We start from the raw sequence: 13,032 nt of genomic DNA, 5'->3' as shown, positions 1-13,032 counted from the left end.
GTTGATAAACGGTAAATAATTTATCTAGATCGTATCAGAAGTCTGTGACAGGGCAAGGAATCGAGGTGGGGTCTCTCCCGTCCACCACATAAAGCACAAAGTTATAATTTCTATCGCGGCGAATGAGTCGAATAACCATCAGAACACAGTGGTTATGCAAATCTTTCTACCTTCACAGAATCACAGAATCAACCAGGTTGGAAGAGACCTCTGGGATCATCGAGTCCAACCATTGCCCTGACACCACCATGTCAACTAGACCATGGCACTAAGTGCCACGTCCAGTCTTTTCTTAAACACATCCAGAGATGGTGACTCCACCACCTCCCTGGGCAGTCCGTTCCAACGTCTAATGACCCTTTCTGAAAAGAAATGCTTCCTAATGTCCAACCTGAACCTCCCCTGGCAAAGCTTGAGGCTATGTCCTCTTGTCCTATCACTAGTTGCCTGGGAGAAGAGGCCAACTCCCACTTCACTACAACCTCCCTTCAAGTAGTTGTAGACTGCAATAAGGTCACCTCTGAGCCTTCTCTTCTCCAGGCTAAACAACCCCAGCTCCCTCAGCCGTTCCTCATAGGTCAGACCCTCCAGACCCTTCACCAGCTTGGTCGCCCTCCTCTGGACTCGCTCCAACACCTCAACATCTTTCTTGAAGTGCGGGGCCCAGAACTGGACACAGTACTCAAGATGCGGCCTCACCAGTGCTGAGTACAGAGGGACGATCACTTCCCTAGACCGGCTGGCTACACTATTCCTAATAGAGGCCAGGATGCCATTGGCCTTCTTGGCCACCTGGGCACACTGCTGGCTCATGTTTAGCTGGCTGTCGATCAGCACCCCCAGGTCTCTTTCCACTGGGCCGCTTTCTAACCACTCTTCCCCCAGCCTGTAGTGTTGCATGGGGTTGTTGTGGTCGAAGTGTAAGACCCGGCACTTGTTCTTGTTGAACCTCATGCCGTTGGTCTCGGCCCATCTATCTAACCTGTCCAGATCCCTCTGTAGGGCCTTCCTACCCTCCAGCAGATCGACACGCCCACCCAGCTTGGTGTCATCTGCAAATTTGCTGAGGGTGCACTCAATCCCTACGTCTAGATCATCTCTAAAGATATTGAACAGCACCGGCCCCAGAACTGAGCCCTGGGGAACACCGCTAGTGACCGGCCGCCAGTTGGACTTTGCCCCATTCACCACCACTCTCTGGGCTCGGCCATCCAGCCAGTTTTTAACTCAGTGAAGAGTCCACCCATCCAAGCCCCGGGCAGCCCGTTTGTCTAGGAGGATGCTGTGGGAGCCAGTGTCGAATGCCTTACTGAAGTCTAGATAGACTACATCCACAGCCCTGCCCTCATCTACTAAGCGGGTCACTTGGTCATAGAAGGAGACGAGTTTGGTCAAGCAGGACCTGCCTTTTATGTATATTTATGCATCAATAACTATACAGTATCCCTGAGCTCCAGTTATTATTATTTTTGTTATTTGACTGCAGAAGTACCCAGAGGCCCCGCTCAAGCCAATAGAAAATATAATTGTTTTCTTTTGGATTCTGCTACGCATCTTGACTTCTGCAGTTGTGACACATTGGAGAAACGACGACTGGGATCTGAGTGGATTTCCTGCTGGAGCAAAAACATGAATCGACATGTACTGGAAAAATACAGGGGGAAAAAATGAGATACTATCCATAAAATTAAATATAAAATCCCATATTTTTGAATATAAAGTGGTTTAGTTTTTTTAACTGATTCTAATAATATTAGATTATTAATACATAAGGAGTGTGCAGACCACGCCCATCGCCACGCCCCCTTCAACCCCCATATATTGCCGAAGCCCGCCCTGCTACGTCCCGTTTGGGTGCCGCTCCCTGCCTCAGCGGCCTATCGTAGGGCGACGCCGGGCAATGGCGTTTACGCTGTACTCGCTGCTGCAGGCTGCACTCCTCATCGTGAACGCCGTCGCCGTGCTGCACGAAGAGCGCTTCCTCCGGCACGGTGAGCAGCCACCGACCGACAGGCCGCGGGGAGAGCCCGGGCCAGGCCGCGGCGACGCGTGTCCCCCCCCTGCCCCCGCCCCCCACACACACCCCACCCCCGGCCCGGCGGGGCCTCCTGAAGGGAGGAGTCGCCCGGAGCCCGGCTGGCGGTACCGGGCGAGCCCGGGGATGCTCGTAGCGGGCTCCGCGGGCGCGGCAAGGCCGCCCGCTGTGGCGGAGGCCCCTCCCGGCCCGCCGGGCTTTGTGGGGCCTGGTGCTGCGCCCCCCCGCCCCGCAGCCTTTCCTTGCCGATGTGGAATGTCAGCGTACAGGGAGTTGCTGGGGGGTTTTCGGGCTTGAAGGTGGATTTTCTGCCGGTGTGGTTGGCGTCGCTCCTATCATTGCTTTGTCTCTTCTTTTTTCCCCATAATTTTCTTTCTTTTCTGTGCGTTTCTACTATTTTGTCTCCGTTTGTGCCGCACATCAGGACGTTGTGATGGCGTGAGGGGTTTCTTTCATCTTGTCGTGCCTTTTTTGTATGAGAGCGCACTTCTCCGTCTTTGCACACTCAGTACTGAAGAAAGATCCCCAAGGTTGGCCATTCTTGTCCTTTAAAAGAAAACAAAACCCCACAAAACACAGAAAAGCCACCGACACAAAGATCTGCAAAACCCCAGAAAAAATAACCGATGATCCAAGGTTTCCCAATTTCCTGATCCAGAGAGTCCTGACTTCTCCAAGTCAAGCTGGACTAGGATTTTTGGCAGGAGTGCAAATAGTTACCCCTTTCTCCCCTTCCCTAGTAGGATTCACCACGAGGGATTTGCTCGGTTTGGGGTTTTCTTTTGCTTTCTTGACGAGCAGCAGCTCGAGGAAAAGGGACATGTGGGGACTAACAGGATGGGTCAAGCCACTTGTTGGTTGGGTTTCTCCCTTGAAGGGCTTTGTAAACTGTTAGGAAAAAACCCCCACTTTTTATTTTTTGTTTATAGCAGTTACAAAAATCATCCTGATTTGGAATTTGTGCTGATGGTTTTCTGTCGTGCAGCTCGTTTCTCAGTCCTGAAGCATCACTTCATACCCAATAATTATTTGCTATTTTATCTTCTGGTAAAAAGGACTGTGAACAGATTGTAGTTTGTTTTTATTTTGGTGGATATTTTTTTTTGAAGCACAAATAAGCTCATTTGTTTCTCTGGTACACGGGGAATAGTAGTACATTAAAAAGGTAAAGGTTTCCTTTACACAAACATCGATCTGTCGTTACTGTTTCCTTGATTAAAAGGTTAACAGCTTTCTATATATTGTTTTAAAATCTGATAGTGAAATAAAGCAAATTGTTTGTAGTTTGCCTTTCTAATGTTAGTGCTAATATTGCTGATAGCATTTGTTACATAGCTTGGGGGTTTGTCTTTTAACATGTCCGGCTGTTTTTATGTGATACAGTTGGCTGGGGAAGCGATCAAGGGATTGGAGGATTCGGAGAGGAACCGGGAATTAAAGCGCAGCTAACGAACCTTATTCGATCTGTACGAACTGTTATGAGAGGTAAGGTCACTATCTTTTGTTGATTATTGTATGTAAAGTTTTGGTTTCTGTGCTTTAATGAAGTAACATCAGTATTTTGACTCTTTTACCAAACAGCTGTTCTTTCTGCTCGTCATTTCCAATCCATCCTTCCTTCGGGTTCCTTCCTTCACACGTGGGCTCTGTATAAGAGGGTGCAGGTCCCGGCATGTGGTGCTCGTGCCTAAGTTCGATAAAAACTTAAAAAAAAACCTCAGTAAAACATAAACAGTAAAACATTCCTTGACTCTGGCTTGTGGTGCCGCTGCTGTGTCTCGGCTTTCCTCGGAGTTTTGGAGTTGGAGGGGGAAGCTTGGTGATCAATCCAAGTGTGGAATTAGCTTCACCTTGGCTAAATTCAATTTTATGTGAAGTACCTGGTGAGGGAAATGTAATTCTTGGAATTCCTAGAGGTAAGTCAGGCTTACGTGCCTCAAAGGATGGGGAACAAAATAGACTTTAACTTATAAGTTACCGATAGTTTTTTTTTCACTATAAAGCACAGCAAAAATTCCTTTTATAGGTGATGATAAAGAGGAAGCAACAAATCTTGCCTGTCTTGCCCACCACAGGGTAAAACTGGATACGTTTCTTCTAAATCAAAGCAAAGCTAAGGATAGAAACTGATTTTGAGATGGTTTAGATTCATGTGGAAGAAAGGGTTGATTGGGTTAAAATTAAAACATGATGGGCCATAGAAAAATATTTATGCTGTTGCTTCCTACTCATTTTTAGTATCCTAGCTGGCTCCTTCCACTACTGCTGATTTTTGCATAGGGAAATTAAGAGTATTTGTAAAATTTTGATTGATTTTGCTCCTTAAAAGGTAGTGTCCCAAGATAATATGATGTTCTGTCCCTTCGTGATGTGGAAAAGCAAATTTTCACAATAACTCTTCTTTCTCTGCAGTGCCATTAATAGCAGTGAACTCCGTTACAATCGTTCTCCTCCTGTTGTTCGGTTGAAGATAACCTGTTGCGAAATCTTTTGGACATCCAAAGAAGCAAGTTGCTAACCATCACTGCTCTGAGTTTTCTGGGATCCAGCACTGTTTAGCTGTCAATTTGACATTCAACTTCAAATAATAAAGACACTATTTCTATTTATCCTTATTTTCTAATGTTCCCTTTCAGTTTCATTAAACAAGATCCTGGGATCAATGCAACAATGCTGCATATATCTTGGACTATGCCGAGTTCTGTTCCTGCCCGTTCATGGTGTTGAAGAGTACGCATCGTAACGTGGCGTGATGATGGTCGTTAGGATGCGGTTTTTAAATATCTTGTGACTCGGGGATGAATTTCCTTCAGTACATTTCCCAATTTTTTTTTAAATTTAAAAAAAAGTGTGTTTTATTTCAATTAATACTGCAATACTATTTAAGAGAATACGAATTAGGCTCTGAAAACATGTTATAAATTATTGAAGTACAGTTGTGATACTGAGGAAGATAAAACGAGCTGGATAAAGTCCCAATTCAGTTCACGTTGTAAGTCGAATGTTCCTGGTTTGATCGAGACCAGGATTTTTCTCCTGGTGTTTGATGGCCTTTGCAAATCAAGAATGTTTCATGTAATGGTGAAGTACGTTGAAAATAGGTGCAATTGCTATGCAAAAATCTAAAAAAACCGAGCTGGACCTAAAGCTGGGTGACTCTGTGTTAATTTAGACTAGCAGGTGATATTAGTGATTAGCATTTGTTACTGTTCTGTCAAGGATTATTATACTTTTAAAAAATGTGTGTTAAACTTCTGCGCGGTGATGAGTGTGTTGGAAGTGGGGAACCATTTGTATTCTGAGCTTCTGAAATTGAAACTGTGGGTATGATCTTGCAGTTCTGTCGCAGAGAATATTGCTAATTGTTTTGGTACAGATCTTGTCTCAATTAAGACCGCTGGGTTAGGTCCGATGTTACATAGCAAGAAGGCTGATTCTCATGTACCTTTTTAGAAAAATTAGAAGTCTTATGTCTGTTCCTCTGCTAAAGTGTTCTAGCTGCTTTTTAAAGTGGGGAAGGCCAAAGGAAACCTGGCAGTTTCATTATTTAAGAACAGCTTAGTTTTATCTTCTCTTCTTCCAATGTCTTGATGACTAAAGCATACGCTGTTGTATACAAAGATAAATCTGTAAAATGTGTAAATGGATTTAATTATCTTCAGTTGCAGTGTTCTGCAGAGTAGAGTATATCCAGGAGGAGAGTTTTATGTTGTTTCTTTTTTTTAAGTGAAAACTTGTAAATAAATTCTGAATTTCTAAGTTAAGCACTGTCTTTCTTAACTCGCTCTATATCTGTGTATAGTGGGAGTAGCCCAGAACTCAGCATCATCCTGTTCCAGATACCAGAGTTACTGTTCTTACATGAAATACTTGTTTCTTATCCCTGTGGCACTTGTGAGTATCATCTCTCTGCTATGAAGCTGTATTTTGATTTCTGTCGCAAACTTAATGAGCCATGGTAAAGCTGGCCAGAGGCAGAATAGTATCATGTTAACCTTTAAATTCTAAAGTAGGTAGATCTATTATAAAGTGTTCCTTATAATAATCTTGGTGTAATTCAGAGGTGATGAGGGTACAGTCTGGATCAGTTATTTTCATGTATCTGTCTTGCATGGAAATGGGGCAGGATATCTGTGGAACAGATAAAACATAGAAGGTGTGCAGGCCTTTTTGTAAAATTGTTGTAAAAAAGTGGTAGATGTTTCAGTTGCTGATACCTTGGGTTGGAGTACTGACTGATTTGAAGCGCAGCTTGCATATCATTTTCATATGTATTGACTGCTAAAACCCTAGTTCTTACTAAAATAAAAGCCAGTACTAAAGATGACAAGCAGCAGCTTTAAAAACAGGTGAAAAGTGATTTCCCCCTGTCCTTTCAGAAAGGTTGAAGTTTGAATGCATGGCTTACAGCATGGGGATAGACCACTTCAAAATCAATTAGGCACATGCAGTAAAAAGGAGCAGTGGTTCTGTGCAGCGGGAATCCTGCGTTTGAGGCAAAACTGGGACATGTTTTACCTGGCAGATGCAAAATAGTGATTCAAAGTGGGGCAGCAGCTGAAGATCAGGTCTCCCAGGTAATGAGCAAGGACGAGGACAAAAGGGTAGCCAGCAAACAGGCAGGGAAGGGAGTATAGAGAGAAATAGCAAGGGAGTAACTACACTACTGCTGCCGCCTGCTCATGTGGCTTTGAGCAGTTCTGCTGTGGCTAAGTTGGAACAAGGTGAAGCACCTCAAACCTGGCAGGGGCTCTGGTTCTTCGGTAACAGGGAACACGCAAAAAAGTTTCCACCTGACAAAAAGGTCTGCGTGCAAAGTAGCCTGCGCTCCAGTAGTCACTTTAAAGCGTGAAGAGCATTATCGCTTGTACCTGGCACAGAAATCATGACAATAACCAGAACATTCTACAGATCAGGATGAGGACTAAGGCTTTCCAGTTTAGAATAATTGGCTCATTTCTAGTAAGGATTTGTAAACAGAAGGTGCTTTTGCAGCAGTAGATTGCAGTGTGGCTGGTACCAGTTGTGGCTGGCTGTGTGGGGAAAATGAAGCTTGTGGGACACTTCACAGAGTCTTTAGTGCAAATACAGACAGGAATGAGGGATCAATTCTGTGTACCTGTACTGTTAAAGGTTTTGTTTTGAAGGGCATGGGGATAGGCGAAGGGAAAAGTAGGAAAGTAACGGGTTTGTACACAGATAAATGAATCTCAAACTCACTTTAATTATCCTTGACATGTCATCTTAGGTTGCAATGTTATGACTTTAGAATTGTACTATCTTATATACCTTGGATTTTTTGATGTACCATCACAATATAAAACTGTGAATGTATATAATAATTTATTGATGTCCCCTCCTTTCTTACAAAATCCTAACTGCAGTAGCTTAAAATGCAATTGCATAGAATCATGGAATGGTTTGGGTTGGAAGGGACCTTAAAGATCATCTAGTTCCAACCCCCCTGCCACAGGCAGGGACACCTTCCACTAGACCAGGTTGCTCAGAGCCCCATCCAACCTGGCCTTGAACACTGCCAGGGAGGGGGCATCCACAGCTTCTCTGGGCAACCTGGGCCAGTGTCCCACCACCCTCACAGGAAAGAATTTCTTCCTGGTATGTCATCTAAATCTACCCTCTTTCAGTTTAAAACCGTTCCCCCCTTGTCCTATCACTCCATGCCCTTGTAAAAAGCCCCTCTCCAGCTTTCCTGTAGCCCCTTCAGGTACTGGAAGGCTGCTATAAGATCTCCCTGGAGCCTTCTCTTCTCCAGGCTGAACAGCCCCAACTCTCAGCCTGTCTCCATAGGAGAGGTGCTCCAGCCCTCTGATCATCTTTGTGGCCTCCTCTGGACTCGCTCCAACAGCTCCATGTCCTCCTTCTGTTGGGGGCCCCAGAGCTGGACGCAGCACTGCAGGTGGGGTCTCATGAGAGTGGAGCATCTACCCATGTTTTCTGCATGCAGCCTCTCCTGCAGCTGAGCACGGCATGCTCCCCTGCCACCACAGCTAGAGAGCGGTCTCCACAGAGACCTGCCACTGTCCTAGGTGAAGCGCAGCCCTTACAGTTACACCTTCCCAACACAGCAGCTGTAGGAAACTCATCTTCAAAATGTTCAAAAACACTCCCTGGGCGGCTTCAGCCGGGAAGCGCACAGGAGCCGCACCCCCAAATGACCAGGCCCGCTGGAGCACGGGGCAGCTGCTTCCCCCGTCCCTTCACACCCCTCAGCTCACAGGGCCGCCCCGCCGCCCCCGCAGCCACCCGGCGCTCACCGCCTTCCCGCCCTCGCCGCTGAGGCGCCGCGCGCCCTCAGCGCCGCCGCGCTGCCTGTCGGTGACTGCCGCACCCCCGCCGGGGACAGCGGCCCTGAGGGCTGGGTGCCGCGGCTTCCGTACCGGTAGCAGGCGGGTACAGGCGCTCGGTCGGGCAGCCTCCCGAGGGCCCCGCGAGGCAGTGCGGCGGGGCGGCTGGAGCCAGGTTGGTTGCTCTCCCCTCTCGTCCGAGTGGGCCCGCCCGCCTGCCTACGGCGCGAAAGGGCGGGCGGAACCATCCGCGTCAGGGGAAAGGGGAGCCCGCCGATCCCGGAGAGTCCGTCTCCAGAGAATGGAGCGGCCCACCTGCCCGTTGTAAACCGGCGGAAAGAGGCGATACCATCTCCGTGGCTGGGGGGCGGAGGTTAGTTGTAGCCTCATGACCTTGTCAGTATGGCGCGGTAGGGAAGGCAGCCGTCCTCGAAGGTATTGTGGGGCAGGGGACCAGCCCCGGGGCTCCCCGGCGCGCATGGAGGCCCTCACTGCCCCGGCTCCTCAGGGGGCAATGGCAGGCCCGCAGGGGAGGCCGTGTGGGCTCTCTGTGGGGCTGGGTGGGTGGCCCTGGAGCCTGGGGCCCCACTCCCCTCAGCGCAGCCTGACCCGGGCCTGGGCCGCTCTGCTGCCTTGTCTTGGAGCTCGCCGGTGGCTTCAGGGACTCCTGCTTCGCTGCTCGGCTTATGCTGTCATCCGAGGGAAAGGCCTGGCCTTCGCTGGCGGCACTGCACGGGCCCTGTGGGGTGGCGCTGTGGTGGGGTCTGGGGGAGAGGAGGAACAGGAGCTGGGGGAGGCTTGCCCTGCGTGGGCAGCACGGGTTGCCTCTGCCATGGAGAGCAACCCCTCCGTGGCCCCAACACATCTGTGCCATTACAAGCCTCCCTGCAAGGGGACAAGGCCTCTTTACCTATAGATTGTGAGGATCTTGTTGCATCCCTATATGGCATGTAGGCCCCCTTAGGCTGCCAAAGACCAGGTGGGAGTTGAACTGGATGGTCCTCCATGTCCTGACCAGCCTGAATTATCATATGGCTTCATCCTGTTGCTGTAGCTGTAATGCCAGCACCAAGGTGAGGTTCTCCTGATGTGTTGGGCTGCGATTATGAACACTGAGGTACTGCAGTATTTTAGGACTTTCTTGCTAGGCCAGGAGCTTTATACTTAAAATTAGGCTATGCTGAAAACTGGCTCTGCAAATAACTTACTTACTGCCCAAATAAATGCATCGTGAATAGGAGAACCAATGGAGATCTAGGCTAAAAGAGGAATAAAAAAAGTCCCATTACTGTTAAACTAGGATATTCTATCCTTGTCCTTAGCTGTGCTATCCATGCAGGCATGGTGCAGTTGCTCTGCAGTCATGTGTCTTTGGCTGGAGAATTTATATAATAGCACCTTCTTCAGTCCTCTTTTTAATCTCTCTCAGCACTCAAAATTCCCTGTGCCAGAGTTGAAGTGCCTGAGGGAAGAGAGTTTTTTTGTCATGGAGATAATGTGGAGTCATGCAAATTCCATTCTGTTCAGGCGCTTTGTCTGCAGTAAGTATTTTACTCAGAGAAGATGATGTAGAAACCTGGTGTCCTCTTCCCTTGCAATTGATGCAGCTCCCTTAGCAGTTCTGTTATCAGCTTTTTATTGTAGACTTTTCAGCTTGGCCTGTGTAGTAACAGACATGCTACAAAATAAGCATTTTTAATTTTTTTTCCTTATTGCAGGGAACCAGCAGAAATAATGAAAGTGGAATCTCAAAGTTTTCTGCGCATGTGTCTTGTACTTGAGACATCAAGTTCACATGATCTTGATGAAACTGTCTGCAAAGATAAAACTGTCCTGATAGAAAATTAAATTTATTAAGGCAGGTTCTAATCATGGTGATGACTACTCTGCGTGTTTTTTAAAAGTACATACGTTAAATGTTCTGTCTGTAACCAAAAGGGCTCAACATAAAATTGCGATGACTTGCTAGTGAGGACAGATCAGACAGTCGTTACTGTATAACAAACAGGAGAAAAGCTTCCATATTGGACATTTGCTAAGAAATAGCTCAGCGAACTTGCTTGTGGAGCAAAATACAGCACTTGGAGCACACATAAAGGAGAAGTAGGAGTTTCTGAAGACAGCTTTTTAGCCAGATGACTTGCACATAACCTCACTGTTTTCTTCCCCAGTGCTTTTACCCTTTGAATGCAGACTTCTCTTTTGGGCTGAGTCTCGTGTACCTGTTTGTGTGACACAGAAGCTTGCTGTAGAAAAACCGCTTCACTGTCCCCTTTGCAAGAGGAGGGTGTAACCCTTTGGGGTGCTGAATATCCTTGAGCCCTGAGAGCTTCCAGGCTAAATCCATGCTGGCACACAGACAGTCAACCGCTGAATAACCAAAGAGTTAGGGCACTTGAGTTGCGGGCTGCATCACTGTAGATCTCGCTTACAAAAATAAAATTAGCAATATCCACTTTTGCAGAGCGTTTTGAGCTTTATAGTCAGAGCACTGTATCATTGCTTAGTGGTATTGTGTTTATTTTTACTTGAACAGTGCCGTTGGTGTCAATGGGACTTGCCGAAATGTGCTTGCTGAGGCCTTGAACCAGCAATACCAGACCTAATGATCCTCTTCCCAACAGTCTTAGTTGTTTAGAGAATTTTTTGACACGCACAAATAAAGGCACTTAAAAAACAAATAGCACCTGATTTCCATATATAGAGTCTTTGAGCAAATACCACCCCATCAATTATGTATTTTTTTTGAACACTGCCTTTTATTTCTCTGTCTAAAGGGGCCCATTTAATACTGCGAGTAATGTTCTGAGTAATACCGGGCTTGGCACAAATGAGGCGCTTAACCGAGTTCCTTATTTTTATTATCCATTGTCTGCTAACCAGTTTTTTGTTGTTTCATTTATTTGCCTTTTCCCTGGGGAAGGAAGGATGGCAGCTCAGTGCGCTGAAAGCCGTCTTGGTGGATCTCAGCGGCACACTTCACGTTGAAGACTCAGCTGTGCCAGGCGCGCAGGAATCTCTTAAAAGGCAAGCTAGCTTTTTTGATTTCCTCTGATAGATTATGTCAGCGCTGCTTGCACAAAGACGCTTCTTTAAGTAAATGGGCCTGAAGCTTCTGCCTTTTTACGCTGTCGTGGATAAGTAAATAGATGGCCAAATTCTGCTTTTATTTACACCTGTATTAATACTGAGAGAAATCAGCAAAGGGCCTAGATATTGAAAAGTATTCATGTATCACCTGAGCCCCTGCAGCTTTCCTAAGTTGCTGTCTAGGTCTTCTCTAAGTCAGAAAAAGACTTAATATTCAGAATGTTTCCGATAATTTCATAGAATCACAGAATTGTTTTGGTTGGAAAGGACCTTTAAGATCATCAAGTCCAACCGTTAACCCAGCACTGCCAAGCCCACTGCTAAACCATGTCCCTAAGCATCACATCTACACCTCTTTTAAATCCCTCCAGGGATGGTGACTCCACCACTTCCCTGGGCAGCCTGTGCCAATGCTTGACAAGCCTTTCAGTGAAGAATTTTTTCCTGATATCCAATCTAAACCTCCCCTGGCACAACTTGAGGCCGTTTCCTCTCATCCTATCACTTGTTACCTGGGAGAGGAGACCGACCCCAACCTCCTTTCAGGTAGTTGTAGAGAGCGATAAGGTCTCCCCTCAGCCTCCTTTTCTCCAGACTAAACACCCCCAGTTCCCTCAGCCGCTCCTCATCAGACTTGTTCTCCAGACCCTTCACCAGCTTCGTTGCCCTTCTCTGGACTCGTTCCAGCACCTCAATGTCTTTCTTGTAGTCAGGGGCCCAACAACTGAACTGCAGCCTTAACCAAAGTGGAAAGTAGTTAAGTTAACCTGAATTACCCCATCTACACCAAAGTCACTTCAGGTCAGCTGTTCCTCCGTGCTTTGTTTAACTACAGGAACCTGATGGTATATCTGAGCCCTTAGGCCCGTGGTGAGCTAAAGTGGAATAACGGAGAGATTAACTTGGCCTCGTGAGCAAGGCAGCCTTTGCAGAGTTTTCATTTGGTCTTTCAGCCAAGGTTTTGCTTTATTATTTTAAAGTTTCTTTGCTAGGTAAACAACCTCAGTCATTTTTTAGTTTGAGAAACATTTAATAATACAGCCCATCTTTTGTAGGAATTTCAACGTGTTAATAAACAGGACAGTTAAGTAGCACTTTCTCTTCTGATGAAAGGGTGCCTAAAGAAACTGAGGCGTAGTCAAATGACTTAATCTGGCCGAGTGACAAAATAGGATACGCAACTCCAGGGATCTTTGTACTGTGTTATGAGACTGTTTTTCTGGAGAAGACATCTTGCAATGGATGAAGAAAAACACAAAATGATATATGCTATCATGGTGAGTGAGGGAGGATACTTTAAGATGCTGGGATAGTAAGAATTAATCAGGGGAGAGGAATAGAGTTGAATTAAGGATGAGATGTTTTTACTGGGGTTGTATTGGCTGCTTGGATTTTTATAAAGCTAGACTGTTGCTCAGAGGAAATGTTCACAGAGGATTAGGAAACTCTGCATTTCTTTTCACAAATAATTCTGTGGATCTCCTAAAGATGTAAAATTGCAACGAAGTAAAAACTGTTAAAGTGTTGGGTACTCATTCATTGCCCATGCATTCTGCCAGGTGAGAGTCAGCATTCTCGAAAATCCATATATATATATATAAA

General features: G+C 46.4%; 2 protein-coding genes across 2 annotated transcripts in view; both read left to right on the top strand.

Moving 5' to 3' along the window:
• The first annotated feature begins 1,859 nt into the window (after positions 1 to 1,859).
• Positions 1,860 to 5,794, top strand: LOC137675705 (immediate early response 3-interacting protein 1). Its single transcript, XM_068421899.1, has 3 exons — positions 1,860 to 1,991; positions 3,419 to 3,520; positions 4,448 to 5,794. Exons 1-3 carry the CDS (start codon positions 1,901 to 1,903, stop codon positions 4,501 to 4,503), a joined length of 249 nt encoding a protein of 82 aa, XP_068278000.1. The 5' UTR covers positions 1,860 to 1,900; the 3' UTR covers positions 4,504 to 5,794.
• A 2,352-nt stretch (positions 5,795 to 8,146) lies between these two features.
• Positions 8,147 to 13,032, top strand: part of LOC137675649 (haloacid dehalogenase-like hydrolase domain-containing protein 2) — a 29,795-nt gene continuing 24,909 nt past the window's right edge. Inside the window, exons 1-2 of the mRNA XM_068421833.1 lie at positions 8,147 to 8,515; positions 11,264 to 11,367. Coding sequence (XP_068277934.1) covers positions 8,147 to 8,515; positions 11,264 to 11,367 — 473 coding nt within the window. The remainder of the gene's footprint in view (positions 8,516 to 11,263; positions 11,368 to 13,032) is intronic.

The sequence above is a fragment of the Nyctibius grandis genome, chromosome W (genome assembly GCF_013368605.1).
Source record: "Nyctibius grandis isolate bNycGra1 chromosome W, bNycGra1.pri, whole genome shotgun sequence".
NCBI classification, from domain to species: domain Eukaryota; kingdom Metazoa; phylum Chordata; class Aves; order Nyctibiiformes; family Nyctibiidae; genus Nyctibius; species Nyctibius grandis.
Note: the sequence above shows the minus strand (reverse complement) of the source record. Positions and strands in the feature narration are given on the sequence as shown.